This window comes from Malania oleifera, chromosome 1 (assembly GCF_029873635.1).
Source record: "Malania oleifera isolate guangnan ecotype guangnan chromosome 1, ASM2987363v1, whole genome shotgun sequence".
In the NCBI taxonomy this organism is placed as follows: Eukaryota; Viridiplantae; Streptophyta; class Magnoliopsida; order Santalales; family Ximeniaceae; genus Malania; species Malania oleifera.
This window is the reverse complement of record NC_080417.1, coordinates 48,351,487-48,369,746: the sequence shown is the minus strand read 5'-3', so window position 1 is coordinate 48,369,746 and position 18,260 is coordinate 48,351,487. Positions and strand designations below refer to the sequence as shown.

General features: G+C 37.4%; 1 protein-coding gene across 2 annotated transcripts; it reads right to left on the bottom strand.

The window, feature by feature from the left end:
• Positions 1 to 16,250: 16,250 nt before the first annotated feature.
• On the bottom strand, positions 16,251 to 18,010 carry LOC131155704 (thiosulfate sulfurtransferase 18). Of its 2 annotated transcripts, XM_058109043.1 has the most exons (6): positions 17,658 to 18,010; positions 17,369 to 17,458; positions 17,170 to 17,249; positions 16,970 to 17,040; positions 16,800 to 16,853; positions 16,251 to 16,445 (listed from the first exon to the last, which is right to left on the bottom strand). In XM_058109043.1, exons 1-6 carry the CDS (start codon positions 17,672 to 17,674, stop codon positions 16,356 to 16,358), a joined length of 402 nt encoding a protein of 133 aa, XP_057965026.1. In that variant the 5' UTR covers positions 17,675 to 18,010; the 3' UTR covers positions 16,251 to 16,355. The 2 variants fall into 2 exon arrangements, with proteins under 2 accessions (XP_057965026.1, XP_057965015.1); XM_058109032.1 differs by having other exon boundaries at positions 17,369 to 18,004.
• Positions 18,011 to 18,260: the final 250 nt, after the last annotated feature.

Sequence of the window (18,260 nt, the reverse complement as noted above, 5' to 3'; positions counted from 1 at the left end):
GACTATACAGTTACAAAGCACGGTATCGTTGTTACAGATATTATGTTATGTTATGAGTGCAATCACCTATTTAGATAATACGTGGTAGTAGGTCGATCACCTAGGCCCTTGACGTGGACAGGCTCCCCATCAGATATGGGTTGAGGTGGGCAGATCAGACTGATGGAGTATAGTGATTTACCCTGGTTAGCCAGTCAGTGTAGATCCCACCTACGGGCCGCACAACCCTATCATGAGGGGTTAAATCATGACACACAGTTATCCACAGGGAATGTTTTCAGCTACTATTACGTATATACAGATTTACAGAAACAGGGAACATACTTATGTACACTAGAAGTATTTTGAATGATAACCTACGATACTGTTATGTTACGCAACATGGAAAAGGGGTGGTGGATTTTATCACTTGTACTGTATTTACATATTTAGTTATACATGATTATATGAAAATAGATTTTTATAATGTTGTAGCTCATTTGCCACACACTAGTAATAGCATATTTCGTCTTACTAAGCGTTGGCTCATCCCAGTGTTGAATCATTTTTCAGGTGATCCAACTAGGCGAGCAAACTAGGTTCGCAGATAGAGGGGCTTCAGTACTGCCTTGTTAGTAGATAGTGAGTATGTTTGTGGAGGATTTTTGTATATCCCAGCATAGTTGAGGGTATTTTGGGAAACAGATGTATGTGTATATTTGGGAAACATGTTAGTTCTCTAGTTTTGTATACATATACATATATATATATATATATATATATATTTACATATGGTTATGTCTATGCGATTTCTACTTCTCGCTACTTAGGTTAATGATTGGGTTTACCCTCGCCCCCCAGTATGGTATCAAAGCATGTTAAGTATCATAGTATGAACAAAAAAAAAAAAAAACATGAAAATTAAGTAGGTCGTTACAGTTTGATATCAGGGCCTAGGTTGCTAGGTTCTGTAGACTTTAGAGTGCGGCAGAAGCAATACCAGAGTATAGGAAAAAAATTGAGGTTTGTTCTATATTTAGGTACAGGATTTCCATGGTGGTTTCTGTGTTTTTCCTGGAGTGACGATTTCAGGAAAATCATAGTAAACTATTGTCAGGTCGTGTGTCTAGGTGACAGAACTAGATATTGAGTTGAGGTCAGGGAAGGTAATTAATTTTGAGTTGGTATAGGATAGGTCCGTATAGGAGATAAAGTGCTTAAGTGTGTTTCTTGTTTTAGGATGGACCCAGGAAGTAGTGGCACGAATGTTGGGGAGGATAGGCCAGGACCTTCCAGCATAGGTGGAGGAGATATAGATGTTGTACTGCATAGCGTCACTCAATAGGTGATGGCTAAGATGGCCAAGAGCTCTAGGGAGGGTGGCTGTTCGATTGAGCAGTTTATGCGGATGAAGCCCCTATCCTTTGCTGGAGGAGATGACCCGATTGTACCTGAGAATTGGGTCCACGATATCAAAGAGACATTGGTGGTGCTTCCTTGTACAGATGAACAGAAAGTAGCATTTACAGAATTTAAGTTGATAGGGGAGGTGAAACGTTGATGGAGAGCAGCGCGTCTGATGGAGGAGCAGAGGCCGGTTCTAGTTCTAATGACATGGGACCGATTTAAGGATCTGTTCTTCGAGTGGTATTTCCTTGCTATCGTTTGGAGTGCGAAGGCTGTAGAGTTTCTGCATTTGGTACAGGGGCTGATGACTGTATCCCAGTATGCGGCTCGGTTTGTCGAGTTGTTGCGTTTTGCTTGACATCTAGCACCTGGTGAAGAGAAAAAGGCAAGGAAGTTTGAAGAGGGACTGAGGCACAATCTGTTTGAGCAGGTGATTGGTTTCAGGGCTCAAACATTCACAAAGGTTGTAGATAGAACTGCGATCATTGAGAGTGGTATTTAGAGGGGTGTAGCAGCTCAGAGTTAGAGGAAGAGGCTTGCGCCTCAAGGTTTTCAAGCTGGTACTAGTAGGGGTCCATGGAGAGGAGGTCGTGATAAGGGACACCAGAGGCAGATGGTAGGATCTCGTGAGAACTAGGGTGTGCCGACTTACCCAGTGTGTCAGATGTGCGGGAGACATCATTTGGGGGAGTGCCGGGTAGGCATAGGTGTATGTTATCGTTGTGGGAGACCCAGACACGTGGTACGTGAATGCCCAGGTCCCAGCTCCCAGGCTCTATCAGGGAGGACATCAGGTAGCTCGGGGAGGATACCAGGCACCTCATGGGGGCTAGTAGAGGAATGTGGCCCCAGCGCGAGTATACGCTCTGACACAGGGTGATGCAGAGGCTACTACGGATGTGGTGAGAGGTACATTTACTGTTTTATCATATCTAGTTATTGTTCTCTTTGACTCGGGTGCTACTCATTCTTTCATTTCTGCATCTTATGTTAAATTATCTAAGAGTGAGACCCAGTCACTAGATATAGCGCTGTTAGTAGCTACACCATCAGGGTCAGTGATCAGATGTCAGAGGGTACTTAGAGGCTATCCGATATAAATTCAGGGGAGAGTACTACCAGCAGATCTGATTGTGTTTGATATGTGTGGTTTTGATATAATACTGGGTATGGATTGGTTGGCTGTCAATCATGCCATTGATTGTTTCTAGAAAGAAGTAATTTTCAGACCTCTTGGAGAGCAGGAATTCAAATTCGTTAGTTCACGGGTATGTGCTCCAACATAGTTGGTATTCGCCGTGCAGGCAGGCAAATTACTCCTGGACGGAGGCCAGGGGTTTATAGCATTTGTGAAAGAAGCATTTGAAAATGAATTGGAGATTGACAGCACCCCGGTAGTACGAGAATTTCTAGATGTTTTTCTAGAGGAGCTACCAAGGTCGCCTTCTGTGCGCGAGGTGGATTTTCTTATAGATTTACCTTCAGGGACCGCGCCGATCTCTAAGGTTCCTTATCGTATGGCTCCAGTTGAATTGGGAGAATTAAAGGAGCAGTTGTAGGACTTGTTGAATAAGGGATTTATACGACCCAGTGTATCACCATGGGGAGCTCCAGTGTTGTTCGTTAAGAAGAAAGATGGGTCCATGAGGATGTGTATTGATTACAGGGAGATAAACAAAGTTACTATTAAGAATAAATATTCTCTACCTCGTATAGATGATTTGTTTGATCAACTTCAGGATACATGAGTATATTCCAAGATTGACCTCAGATCCGGGTATCATCAAGTGAGAGTAAAAGCAGAGGACATCACGAAGACAGCCTTCAGGACCAGGTACGGACACTATGAATTTCTCATTATGCCATTTGGTCTGACGAATGCGCCGGCCGTGTTCATGGACTTGATGCATAGAGTTTTTCACCAGCATCTAGATCATTTTGTAGTAGTTTTTATTGATGATATACTGGTGTATTCGAGAAGTTTTGAGGAGCATAAGGTGCATTTGAGGCAGGTGTTGCGGACTCTCGGGGAGGAGAAGCTTTATGCCAAGTTTAGAAAGTGTAAGTTCTGGCTTAAGAAAGTTACATTTTTAGGCCATGTAATCTCGGGGGACGGTATTGCAGTGGATCCTAGCAAGATTGACGCGGTGGTGAATTGGGCCAGGCCGAGGAATGTGCAAGAAGTTAGGATTTTCTTAGGACTGACAGGTTATTACCATCGTTTTGTTGAGGGGTTTTCGGCTTTGTCAGGACCACTCGCACGATTGACTAGGAAGAATACCAGATTTGTGTGGGATGAAGAGTGCAAGCATAGTTTTCAGGAATTAAAGCAGCGGCTCGTCACTGCACCAGTATTGACGATTCCATTGAGGGGTAATGGTTATGTTATCTACAACGATGTGTCCTTGAAAGGACTTGGTTGTGTGCTGATGTTGCACGGTATGGTGGTAGCGTATGCGTCTAGGCAGTTGAAAGAATATGAAAAGAGCTATCCTACTCATGATTTGGAATTGACTACGGTTGTACATGCACTGAAGATTTGGAGGCATTATTTATATGGTGAGAGGTGTGAGATATTCTCTTATCATAAGAGTCTCAAGTACTTCTTTACACAGAAAGAGTTGAATATGCGGCAAAGGAGGTGGTTGGAACTTATCAAGAATTACGACTGCACCATCAGTTACCACCCAAGTAAAGCAAATGTGGTAGCCAATGCGCTGAGCCGTAAATCAGGAGACACAACACAGCTAGCAGTGATAGTTCAGCATCCGATTTAGATGGACTTATAAAGACTCAGTGTGGAATTAGTGGAGGCTGACCCTTAGGTGCTTATTGCCAGTTTAGTAATACAACTTGCACTATATGAGAGAATTAAAGCTGCTCAGAGAGATGATCTAGAATTAGTGGAAGTGATTGCCAAAATACAGGATGGTCAGGGAGAGGAATTCAGTAATTCTGATAATAGGGCTCTGAGATTTCGCACCAGATTGTGTGTGCCCGCAGATGACAGCATCAGGAGGACAATTTTAGAGGAGGCACACAGATCTCTATACACTGTTCATCCTGGCAGTACGAAAATGTATAGGGATCTGCAAGATTATTTCTGGTGGAGTGATATGAAAAGGGAAATAGCAGAGTTTGTGCAACAATGTTTGATGTGCCAGCAGGTTAAGGTTGAGCACCAGAGGCTGGCTGGTCAATTGCACCATTTTTCATTCCTGAATGGAAGTGGGACCATGTATTTATGGATTTTGTTACGGGGCTACCGCCGGCACCGTATGGTCAGAATGCCATCTGGGTAATAGTTGATAGGTTGACAAAGACAACGCACTTTCTTCCCATTAAAGTCAGCTACCCTATGAACAGGTTAGCAAAGATTTACATACAGGAGATTGTTTGACCCCATGGAGTGCCGATATCCATAGTATCGAATCGTGATCCACGTTTTACATCATGGTTCTGGAGGAGTTTACAGGAGGCACTAGGGACTCAACTAGCATTCAGCACAACTTTCCACCCTCAGACCGATAGTCAGACTGAAAGAACAATCCAGGTATTAGAAGATATGCTTCATGCCTGTGTTCTAGATTTTGGAGGTAGTTGGATTCAGTTTTTGCTGCTAGTTGAATTTTCTTATAATAACAGTTATCATACTAGCATCAGCATGACACCCTACGAGGCATTATATGGTAGGAGATGTCGATCTCCTCTTTTCTAGGATGAAGTAGGTGAAAGGTGAGTTTTGGAACTAGAGATAATTCAGCAACCATGTGATAAAGTCCGACTTATTCGAGATAGGAATAGTGCAACGCAGAGTCGGCAGAAAGGCTATGCGGATACCCGATGCCAAGGATTGGAATTTGAAGTGGGTAATCATGTATTTCTGAGAATAACTCCACTGAAGGGGATCTTGAGATTTGGGAAGAATGGTAAGTTGAGCCCTAGGTTTATTGGCCTATTTGAGATACTTGAGAAGATTGGGTCAGTAGCTTATCGGCTAGCTTTATCGCCATCTCTATTTCGAGTTCATGACGTATTTCATGTTTCTATATTAAGGAAATATGTCCCAGATCCTTCCCATATCATCATCCATGCGGAATTGGAAGTCAGTGAGGCTTTAGCATATGAAGAAGCTCCAGTACAAATCTTAGATAGGAAAGAACAAGAATAGCGCAATAAGAAGATACAGTTGGTGAAAGTTCTATGGAGAAACCACGCGATTGAAGAAGCCTCATGGGAGCTTGAAGATGAAATTAGATAGAAATATCCCTCTTTGTTTGATGAATTATAGTATTGATGTATATACTAAGACAGTAATTTTATTTTGTTGAGTCTAGTGTAATTGTTATGTAGAGTGTAGGTTAGGTAGTATTTTGGTTTTGGGGAAAATTTTCTTTAATGGTTGTAATCTCCCAAGACTACCCATGTAACCACGGTATTCCTTCCCCATAAGTGAGGGTAGGTAATAAAACAAGTAGACCATTTGCCTTTATGGGATGATAGAAGGAAATACAGATAGTAAATTCGAAGATGAAATTTTATAAGGAGGGAAGAATGTAGTGACCCAAAGAATAATAGCATTTAAATAATAATAATAAGGGAGAGAAATGGAAACAGAGACAGAAGGAGGCAGTAGCGTTTGTCGACAACATTGTATTTTAGAGGTAATAATAATAATTTCAAGAATTACCAGGCTTCGTTGACGAATACAGGGTTTCGTCAACGAAGGTTTTCAGGACCTCATCGACGAAGGCAAGATTTTGTCGACGAGAAAATACCGAGCGAAGGTTTTGGGCTACTCTGAATTTCGTCGACGAAGGGTAAGGTTCATCGCCGAATTTACTGAAGGACTCATCGATGAGGTGACGTGTCTCGTCGACAAATCCAGCCCTATAAATAGTGAAAACTCGGATTTTTATCACATTTTAAAGAAAAACATTTCCCCTTTCTCTCTCCTACGGCCCCTCCTACTTCTCTCTTCAATTTCGGCCAGTCGCTGGATCGACGATCCGAAGCCACCATGATGCCATTGACAAAGTTCTCTGCAAGTCTGCTGGAGCGGATCGTTGGTGAAACGGAGTTGGATTTCATTCCAAATTCAAGGTAAGACCTTTTAGTCCATTTTTGGCCTTCTGACAGTTATAGGAAATGATATAGGCACATAAATACTGATATTTTGTTTTGGAAAACGTTGTTTTCAGGATGTTATGTAATAGGCCCTGCTGGTGTTAGGCCAGTAAACCATAGGGGCTTTCCAGTAGTCAGGTAAGGGAAATATGCTATGCTAGGTAATTTTAAAATATTACACAGTTTATTAAATTATGAATATTATGTATTAAAGTATGTTGTGACTTGAGAATATGAATATAGTACGGAGATATGTTTTATGAATTTCAGTACTATAATTTTACGAATTTCAGTACATGATTATACGAATTCTAGTACCATGATTATACAAATCTCAGTACCATGATTATACAAATTTCAGTACTATGATTACGCAGTTTTCAGTGTTATGATTATACACTTTTCAGTACTATGACATATGGATTACAGTTACAGTTTATTCACTATCATGGTTGTGACAGTTATTTTAGAATCATAGTAAATCAGATAGTTGTATATAGAGATATATTATATAGTATCAAGCCCTGTTGGACTATGCAGTTACAAAGTACGGTACCGTTGCTACAGATATTATGTTATGTTATGAGTGCAACCGCCTATTTAGATAATACGTGGTAGTAGGTCGATCACCTAGGCCCTTGACGTGGACAGGCTCCCCATCAGATATGGGTTAAGGTGGGCAGATCAAACCGATGGAGTATAGTGATTTACCCTGGTCGGCTAGCCAGTGTAGATCCCGCCTACGGGCCGCACAACCCTATCATGAGGGGTTAAATTATGACACACAGTTATTCACAGGGAATGTTTTCAGCTACTATTACGTATACACAGATTTACAGAAATAGGGAACATACTTATGTACACTATAAGTATTTTGAATAGTAACCTACGATACTGTTATGTTAAGCAACATGGAAAAGGGTGGTGGATTTTATCACTTGTACTGTATTTACATATTTAGTTATACATGATTATATGAAAACAAATTTTCATAATATTGTAGCTCATTTGCCACGCACTAGTAATAGCATATTTCGTGTTACTGAGCGTTGGCTCATCCCAGTGTTGAATCATTTTTCAGGTGATCCAGTAAGGCGAGCAGACCAGGCTCGCAGATAGAGGGGCTTCAGTACTGCCCTGTCAGTAGATAGTGAGTATGTTTGTAGAGAATTTTTGTATATCCGCATAGTTGAGGGTATTTTGGGAAACGGATATATGTGTATATTTGGGAAACATGTCAGTTCTCTGGTATTGTGTATATATATATATATATATATTTACATATGGTTATGTTTATGTGATTTCTACTTCTCGCTGCTTAGGTTAATGATTGGGTTTACCCCCCCCCCCTCCTCAGAATGGTATCAGAGCATGTTAAGTATCAAAGTATAAAAAAAATATATATGGAAATTAAGCAGGTCGTTACAAAATGTGCTTAGGAATGATATATAACTATTAAGATCAATCATAAAACAAGTCGTGGTACTTGTATTTATAGGAGAAAATGGGCTACCAGCCATTTTATGGCCGTTGGGCATTTAAAATAATAAAAAAAACTATGCAAACTAGTTGTTTATAGTAGTTGGGGCGGAAATCCTAACGCAAATTGTCGACAGTTTTCCCAAAACAGTCAATGGTTTTCCTAAAACAGTAAAATTCATCAACATGAAAGTTGTGAAAGTTTTTATTAACTTTCCTTAGACACCAAGATCGTCCTATTTGGACTTTACTAGCAAAATTTATGCCCCAAATACCGAAAGGTGTTTTGGACTCAAGGCTAAACTATGTTAAACGACAATTGCTTAGTTTTTCCTTGTCAAGAAGTCTTTTGATGACTTCAAACATTCTTGGACAAAAGTATATAAAATATATTAAGTTTAATAAAGTTTAATACTTGTCCAAATGAGTTTCCCCTTCAATATAAGATATCTTATTTGATAAAACACATTTGAAAGCTTGTTTTGATATCTTATATGTCAATATGTCCTTTAATGAAAATATGCTTGACTTTTTGAAGCTTTTGGACATAAGACTCATTTAAATAAAATCGGGATTAAGTATGAAGATGTTCAAAATACCAAGATTTTGAAAACTTGTCCCTTTGGAAAACATATTTGAGTTTAGGATTCTTTTAACAAACTCTTTGATTTTAACTTTGAAAACTATGAATTGAGTTTGTGACTTTTAGTGTAATCCTATAAACTCAAGTGTCCTAGTATGCATACATTGGTTCAACTCTTGCTCATAAATCATGCATAAAACACACCCGCAAAAGTTACAACATAGACTACCTTAAACACTCCCCAAATACATATAAGACTACATTAAGCTTCCTTTCATCATGCTTGGGTCCTTCCGAGTACGTGTCCATTTAATCTTTCCTTCTTGACATCTACTCAGCCCGATCTTTGCTTAGATCTAGTACTTCACGTTTAAGAACCTGACTCGAGGTACTTAGATTGAATAAATGAAAAAGGGTAAAAAAAAAAAGGTAAATTTTGCAGGCTTCATCGATAAAGGCCCTTATTGATGCGAACCTCAATCGACACGCATTGAGACTCAGCAAACAATGTTGGAATGCTTGCCCAAGAAAGCTAAAATTCATATTTTGATAGGAAACTCTGACCCAACGTTTATAAATGAAACGTGAACCAAAATATAAAATAACAAACCCCGACTCAATGATTATAGCTTAATCATGAACCAAAGGTATAAAATTTGAACGCCACAAGGAAGAATCCTTGATAAGTTCACAAGTTCTCTAAAGAACTAAAGAAGAAACAAGTCCTCACTTTTTCTTAATTTATATTCAATGATCAATTTAGCTCTTACAATGGTGAGATATATATAGCTAGCATGGGGGACAAGGATATTAAACACTTAACAATTCCCACACAAACGTGGGAGACAAGGACATTAAATACTTAACAATTCCCACACAAACATGGGAGACAAGGACATTAAATATACCAACTTACTAGACACATTAATGACTCTAAAAAATTACTAAAAACCCATGCAAGCTAAGTTGTCTTACAAATTACAAATTAAATGTAAAGACAAAAAGCCAAAAAGTCAAATCCCACAATTGTATAGCACACCATTAATAAGGAGATTACAGTAAGCAAGATTAGCTCCATCAAAAACTTGGATTAAGTTTATTAAGCCTTCATCATTCTTTCGGTCAAGCCTGGAGTGCCCCGTTTTTGAATAAGCCCAAATATCTTTAATCAGCCCATGAAGTGCTTCTTTGATCTTTTTGGATCTTGCTCTAGTGATAGGCCCAACAGGAACATGCAATGGATCCTTTGATGGTGCTTGTTGATTCTCATCCTTATACTCTTTGTCGCCAAAATTTAGAGCCTCATCGACGAAAAGATACTGAATGCGTTATAAAATATCAGAATAGGGTTCATCGCTAAAGGAGCCCGTTCGTTGACGAAATGTATGGATGATTCATTGATGAAGGCGCCATCTTGTCGATGAAGTTGGCCAAGTCAAAGGGGCTGTAAATATCTATTTCATTTTCTTCTTGTCTAAGTAAGCCAAAACTCTTTCTCTCTAGAATCATCAAAACCTCTCCTTCTCTCTTCGATTCTTCACTGTTCGTCGCTTGATTCAATGATCCAACGTTACTGCGTTGAACAGGGGAGGAAGTTCTACGTTTTTAGCGGATCAAAATCTTGTTTTGAGGATTTTCAAGTTTTGACCCAAAAACCGAGGTAAGGGTCTGACTTTAATTTCATTTCGGAATATGTGTAGTAGTAAGAATTGTAAGGAAGTATTGTTCTTGGTTGTTTAGGTTTTGGTGTCTCGATTTGTAGTTTTGGAGCTATAGAGTTTGTAGTTTGGTATTCGAGAAAAGGTAAGGGGATTCTGTTTATATCAGTTTATTTTTGAAATTGGGATCGGTAAACCTGTAGGTTGCGATCGTATGTATGTTTTGGCTACTTATTTGGAAAAATCTATCGAGTGAAAATGCAGGATTTTCGAATTACAATTTTTAGAAAAATTTATGGGTTCCGGGTATCATCTCTATTTTGTTTGGGAAATCATATGTTGTATTTAAACAGTAGTATTGAGATAATCGTACCCATATTTGTATTAAACTGTATTCTTGAACTGAAAACGATATGATTTGTTGTATACCAAATAAGTGTGGAATAAATGGATGTATGTAAAATGTTCTAGGTTTTTGTAAAAACAGCTAGTGGCGGCTAATTATCGTACGCTGGTGAGTATAGGGACATGAGTTCGTAAATGGTTCCAGGTTTTGTGAAATCAGCTAGTGGCGGCTAATTATCGTACGCTGACGCCATGTCTTGGCTAATTATCGTGGGCGAGAGTGTCCAACTCTATGTTCGAGAGTGTGAAATATCGCCTGTTCTTTTCGGCTGGTCAATGATGGGTGTGCGCTACACCATAGTGGCAACGGTATCGCTATGGGGCTTCGGTTATCACAAGTTATCGGGTGCTTGTATTGGCAATGTTATCACTATGAGGCTTTGGTTATCGCAGGGTAATTGGGTGCTTAAGTGTGACGACACTGACCATATGTTTGGGTGTCATATGTACTGGAACAGATTTGTGAAAAATACTGGAACTGGATCGAAATGTATGGAACTGTATTGAAATGTTAGGAATTGTATTGTATTGTGTTATGTTTTACGTTGAAATAACACTCATATGTCACACACTGATATAACTTGTTTTCTTCCTTACAAAGAGGTGTCTCATCCTGAATATACAAACGTTTTTTAGGTCCTTCGGGTAGTCGAAACTAGCATCCTAGCGTCTAGAAGCGGGGGTGTCATTTAGCTACATTTAGTACCTGTGTTGTAATAATCCCAAAAAGGGATATAAAAGATTAGTGGAGTGATTCCCAAATAATAATAATAATAATAATAATAATAATAATAATAATAATAATAATAATAATAATAATAATAATAATAATAATAATAATAATAATAATAATAATAATTAATCATATTAAAAAAAAAAGAAAAAGGAAAAAATAATAATAATAATCAAATTTTATTTTTATTTTTATTAATAAATATATTATTATTAATATTAATTAAATATATTATTTTTATTATTATTATCCTTCTCCTGAAGCTTCTAGCTTCAGGAGGTTTAAATGTTTTTAAGTTTCCTTTCTTCTTCTTCTTCTTTTCTTTTCCGCAGCTCTGAACTCTCTCTCTCTCTCTCTCTCCTCTCATTCTCTCTCCCTCTCTCCTCGATTTTGTGACGGATTTTCGCCCGATCGAAAATCCGAAGATATCGCTGGACTCCATTCTCCGCTGCCATTATTTCTACCGGAGCGGATCGGTGGTAGGAGCGGTGTAGACGTATCTCCTGGGGTAAGCCAATTTCTCTTTTTTCTTTAATTTCTTGCGAAATATAAGCCCAATCTACGAACGAACACCACCACGAGAATCTAGGGATGATTCTCTACAAGTCTAGCGGGACGGAATTCTCATGGGGGTGTCGGACCAAAACCCCAAATTTGGGATACGGGGGTTATTAAGGGGCTTATTTTTAATTAATTAGCATTAATTTAGAAATGCTAAAATGTTGAGCATTTGGAGTTGAAGTAGGATTTCTAGAATTTAGGATCCAGGTGAGCGCCGCGGGTGTAATTTTGGGACCTGTAGGCAAAATTCAGAAAATTAAGTGGGGGTGTTAAATAGTAGTTTAAATGATAATTTGGGGTACATGGAGCTTAGGGAAGGTTAGCTGAGTATTGTTTTGGGGGAAATTAGTTAATTAGTCTGGGAAAAATGCAAATTACAGGAGTGAAATTTCGGGCGCCAAGGGGGTAGGATTTGGGATTCTAGTGAGACTCTCAGTAAGCCAGGTAAGGGGAATAAATTATAACAGTCTTTTTATGAAAATTATGGGTTGAGAAATATGTGAAAATGGTGTATGTTATTTTAACTGAAATTTATTATGATATAAATATCAGATGAAGTTTGTGTGGCCTGTGATTTATATTGAGAAATGTTTAAACTGAGTTAGATGATTTACCCTGTGAAATATGTGATACTGAAATGTGTTTTAATATGAAAATTGAAATGTGGGAAAATGATGAAAGTGAAATGTACAAGAAATGTATTCTCAGAGAAAATGAAGAAAGGTGAAATATGGAAATGTGTTTTGAGAAATATTGAGTAATTGTGAAATAAGATATGTATATGATAGTATGAGATGAGATGAATTATGAACTGAGAAAATATCATTTAAATGATGAAATGTGTTGAGAATACTGATATTGAAATGTGAATATGTGAAATGAAAATATTACAATGTTAATTCTACAATATGAAAATGAGAAATGTGGAAATACGAGAAATATGAATGATATAATGCCAATAGTGCATAATGATTGTGGGTATGTGGTGGTAAACCCTGTTGGATGGTTATGATATTGAGCACGGTACCGTTACTAGTGGTGTTAGTGCAACCACACGGACTCTTGGAGCGTGTGGCGTGACAGTCGACTGTGCCATTTTGTAGGGTTGTTGGGCCCCCTGAGTCTGGATCAGGGTTATAGGCCGGCCAGTCGTACTACATACGCGATATGTGATATGATATTTGATCTAACCGGGTTGGCCAACCATGGTTAAATCCAGCTTTCGGGCCGCACAACCTTGACCATTGGGGGAAGCATGGCGTGGTTAGAAAGATCCTCAGGATGGGTATGAGTTACAGATGCGATGTTGGTATTTGATACCGAGGATACTCATGATCCGGAAAGTAAAATGGAAACCAAAAGTAAAAGAATGATAAAATTGGCTAAAGTGAGAAATGAAAGAAAGAATGGAAATTGAGAAATAAAGAATGCTAAATATGAGAAATGAATTGTGTGAGTTAATGACATATATAATTGAGGCGAAGTGAAACTCTTCGCTTGAGGGCTTACTGAGTAAGGTGAGTGCCCTGATAGGTATCAGATGTGGCCATATGTGATTGTATAACGTGTTAGGGCAGAGGGAAGCTACCTGTATGGGCAGGTAATCTTCCCTATTCTCAGGAACTTCGCAGTAAATATGTGTTGGAAATTATTGAATTTGAGAAATGATTTTAAAGCTTATAAAAGCCTGTGTTGTATATCTATATGATTATGAGAATGTGTATACCAATGTATTTTCTCAAATGAAACGATGATTTGAAAAGTAAAGGGTAATATAATTGAACTCATATGGCCACATACTATAAATAATTTATTCCTACTTACAAAGATGTGTTTCACCCAAATTATCTAAATTTTTCAGGGAACAAGGATAGACCAGGTGATAGAGCTCCATGATAGTAGGGAGCTGGAACCCTGATATACAGGGTGAGTTTGGACTAGGGTTGTATTGTTTTTGGGTATGAGATAGTATTGTGTATATGTGTATATTGATACTCTAGGTATTGTATTCAGACTGATATGTATATATTGTCTTCCGCTGTTAGGTTGTATAATAAAATAACTTTTTACCCAGTACCCAATGCGGGTCGGGTCATACGAATGATAGTAGGATTGTCGACGTGGCCAATTTGTGAATGTTATGGATGACGTGTGATTATTTATTTATTATTGAAAAAAAAATTTGTACGAAAATCGGGGCGTCACATGTGTAGGTACGAGTTTTGCAACCAGGTTGTCATTCTTGGATTTTGTAGACTCCTGGGGTATGTACTGTAATTCTGGGAATGTATATTCTAGTTCTATATAGACTCTGGAATGGTATAATGTATGTTTAGAAAGAACTTTTTCTGCTACGTATTTGATGAGTATGGATATGTATGTGTGTATAAGGTTCACGTGTACCTCGCGGGGTCGGACCCTCATTCAGTATTGTATCATGTATGTTAAATTGATACAGAGACATGTTAAGTTACTATATTCACACTTAGGACCCATCTATTGGTTCGAGGCATGACATCATGTACGAGTACCTGTACTAAAAATGATCTGCAAAGATAGGAAAACACTAGGAACAATACTTAAGTTAATATCATTAAAACACTTTAAACAATGATGGTGTAGCCACCAAGGCTAACATTCTCCCCATTTTTTATGATGTCTAACCTATTACTAATTTACTTAATCTTTGCATTCGTATTTATACTTATTATGGCTTGATATGTAAAGATAAGCTAACCTAGAATCACTAATGGGTTGTTATCATCAAAAACAAGAGAATGAATGTGTTTCATGCATGATTTCTGAGCAAGAGTTGAGTCAATGCATGCATACTAGGTAACTTGAGTTTATAGGATTAATTGCACTAAAAGTCACAAACTCAATTCATAGTTTTCAAAGTTAAAATCAAAGAGTTTGTTAAAAGAATCATAAACTCAAATACGTTTTTCAAAGGGGCAAGTTTTCAACATCTTGGTATTTTAAACATCTTCATACTTAATCCCGATTTTATCTAAATGAGTCTTATGTCCAAAAGTTTCAAGAAGTCAAGCATATTTTCATTAAAGGACATATTGACATATAAGATATCAAAACAAGCTTTCAAATGCGTTTTATCAAAGAAGATATCTTATATTCAAGGAGAAACTCATTTGGACAAGTATTAAACTTTATTAAACTTAATATATTTCATATACTTTTATCCAAGAATGTTTGAAGTTGTCAAAAGGCTTCTTGACAAGGAAAAACCGAGCAATTGTCGTTTAATGTAGTGTAGCCTTGAGTCCTTAACACCTTTCGGTATTTGGGGCATAACTCTTTTTAGAAAAATTTTAAATATGCAAAAACAGCCATTCACCCCCCTCACTGACTCTATATTGTATATCCGTTGCGGGGCTCACTTATGTACTCCACGGGCTATGACCGTCTAGCAAGTCAGTTATGTCAAGTGCTTCAATGTTAATATCAAATGCTAGCAACATTGACATATTAACCAAGTAGGACAATTAGTTGGTAGTTTTTCCTTGTATGGCTGGTAGATAAGCTTGGCTGATGATAAATTCGTAAGTTGACATTTGGATATGTTTAGTCGTTTACTTGCAACTATAATTTGTTTTAGCTTTATTGACAAATGTTAGTTATCCTTATAGCTACTTTTAAACTCTTTGTTTTCCACTTCCTTACGTTTTTTTTTTTTTTTCCTTTTTGCAATATATATTTTTGTACAGGGTTCAATCATGTAGGCTCGTGGCTCTCAAAATTGGTTGGTTTGTTTTGATAAGGATTGTTGCCTCCTGAATATTATAAAACTAACATTATGCAAAATGTATTAATTACTTCAAGTATTTTACAAACTACAAATTAATATGGGCATGTATGAAACACGCATTAATTTAAAAAGGAAAGAGAAAATATGTGCATAGAAAAAGAAGGTAGCAAATTTGCAAAAAAAAGATAGAGGAGAAAGAGATGGTGGGTTGTTATAAATATTTGTAAAGTTGAAATAGCCTTATTGCTAAATTATCAATTAACCTTTCCTTCTAAATGTAATATTACTTATTAAAACTCGGCTAAATTACAATAACTTTTTAAGGAAATAGTAACAAAAAATGATTGTTAGAGGCCTTTTGCAGTTTGAGCTCTCAATTTGACAAATAAAAATGAAAAAAGAAAAAAAAATCTCAATTTTTTTACTTTATTAGTAAAAACGTAAGAATAATTAAAGGTGTGGACTTGGTAATGTAGTTGCAATCATTAAAATTCTCTATCTATAATATATCAATAGCAAATCACAACTTATCCAAAACAAAAGAAGCCGACATTAAGTAATAAATACTTGATGCAAATAACATATTTTACACTGTTGTGGGGAGGAAAATGCAAATAATGACATTCATAGTGACCCCTTAATAATAATAATAATAAATCAGAGCTCCAGTTTTGGTTTCTTCACGGCAAACCCATTCTCCACCCAAGCAGCATAACCACCTCCCATGTTGCAAGCATGCTTGTAACCCTGTCATATACATTTATTAGAATGAGAAAAAAAAAAAATTTAATTTTTTCTAATAATTAATGAATAATTTTTTTTTATTTTGCAGAATTGATAAATTAGTAATGGTTTGATTTTATCAAATAAACTTGGCATGGAAAGCAAAATTGCCCACGACAATCCATACATTTGGCAAAAAAAAAAAAAAACGGAAAAGGTTAATTTTTAAGAAATGAAATTTGAGACAGAAAAAGATAAATCATTTTTTTTCCCTTATAGTATGTCTTTCGCAATGGCCATTATGAGAAGAGAATGGTATATCAAGAATTTTAAAAAAGAACTTGAGAATAAATGGGAAAAGAATGAAGATAAACTCACAGCGTTCCGAAGGTCTGTAGCAGCATACAGTGATCTGACCCCACTTTGACAGCCCTAATGAATTCAGAAACAATAATTCCCAAAGTCAGATCAGATACCCGTGAAAATAATAGAGCTAGATTACCTATTTATAATAAATTTTGTAAAAGAAATTTTTTTCAAAAAAATACCACAACTAGAAGATCATCTTTGCTGCACGCAGACGACACCTGCTCCAAGAACAGAGGATTTTTCACCCTCCCTGTACCTCAAAATGATAAGAAATTTCATTAACTTAAAATGATCAGAAATTTCATTAACTTTCAATATATATATAAAGTCTGGTAGATCATGTTGTAAATTAATTAAAGGCCGAAGCCATAGCCAACACCTTGGGGTGTGTTGAACATGTAAGGTATGTTCAGCGCGTTCTCCACATCCACGTGCCCTCTCTCGTACTCTTCCACTGTCCTGCATTTCAATTTATCCAGGTTCTCACAAAAATTCTGAAACCCAATTCAATATATATATATATATATATATATATATATATATATATATATATAGTTGGGGCCGGGCTGAGTACTCACCGGACGTCCAGGTAACGGTGGTGGCCGGAACGGACGAGATCCTTGGCAGCATGAACATCCACGGTGACGACCTCGGCCTCTGTTTTTGAGCTACAGCAGTAAAAAAGGAAACGGAGAAGAAGAAGGAGAGAAAGAAGCGAAGCAAAACGGAAGACAGCCCCAGAAAGTGAAAAACCCATGTCAATTTTCCTGCTGCTAAAAAGTATTGAAGATTTTTTTATTCTGAGAGACAGATGGTTTGATTGCCAACTAGGAATTGAATAGCCAAAAAACAAAGAAATTGAAGCACCTTTCCTGAGAGCCCATGAGGATGTGTAAAATATCTATATATAGTGAAAGTGGAGGAGCCGTAGATTTTGAAGAGTAATTTCGGATCCGGTGAGTTCGCTGGTTTTGCCGTCGCCGGAAAAAACCAGCCCAAGGTTTAGAACAGAAAATTAAAGAGGTGGGGGGTGGAGGATAACAGCGGCAGCTCCCACTGTTTGGGGTTGGGGTCGCTTGATGAGTTGGTTTCCGTGGTTATAATAAAGCAGAGCGCAATAGGATTCTGGTCTTTCCGATAAGGCTATGCAACGTGGGCCTGTGTGACAGATGACTAATGGGTGCAGCAGTGTGGGATTAGTCATCTGCCACTTCGACCTCATTCAACATTTTTCCCACATATATATAAACAATTTTTAGCCCCATCATTCCAACCAATCATAGAAGCAATTTTAAATATAATTAATTAAAAAATAATTATGCTGCATTTGGAAGTGTAATTTTTAGATCTTAAATTAAAATTTGGATGAATTTAGATAAATTTTAGTATAATATTATATTATATTTTATTCAAATTCAATACAACTTTAAGTGTTCAGTTCGATCAAGGATTGTAAAGGAAGAAAAAATA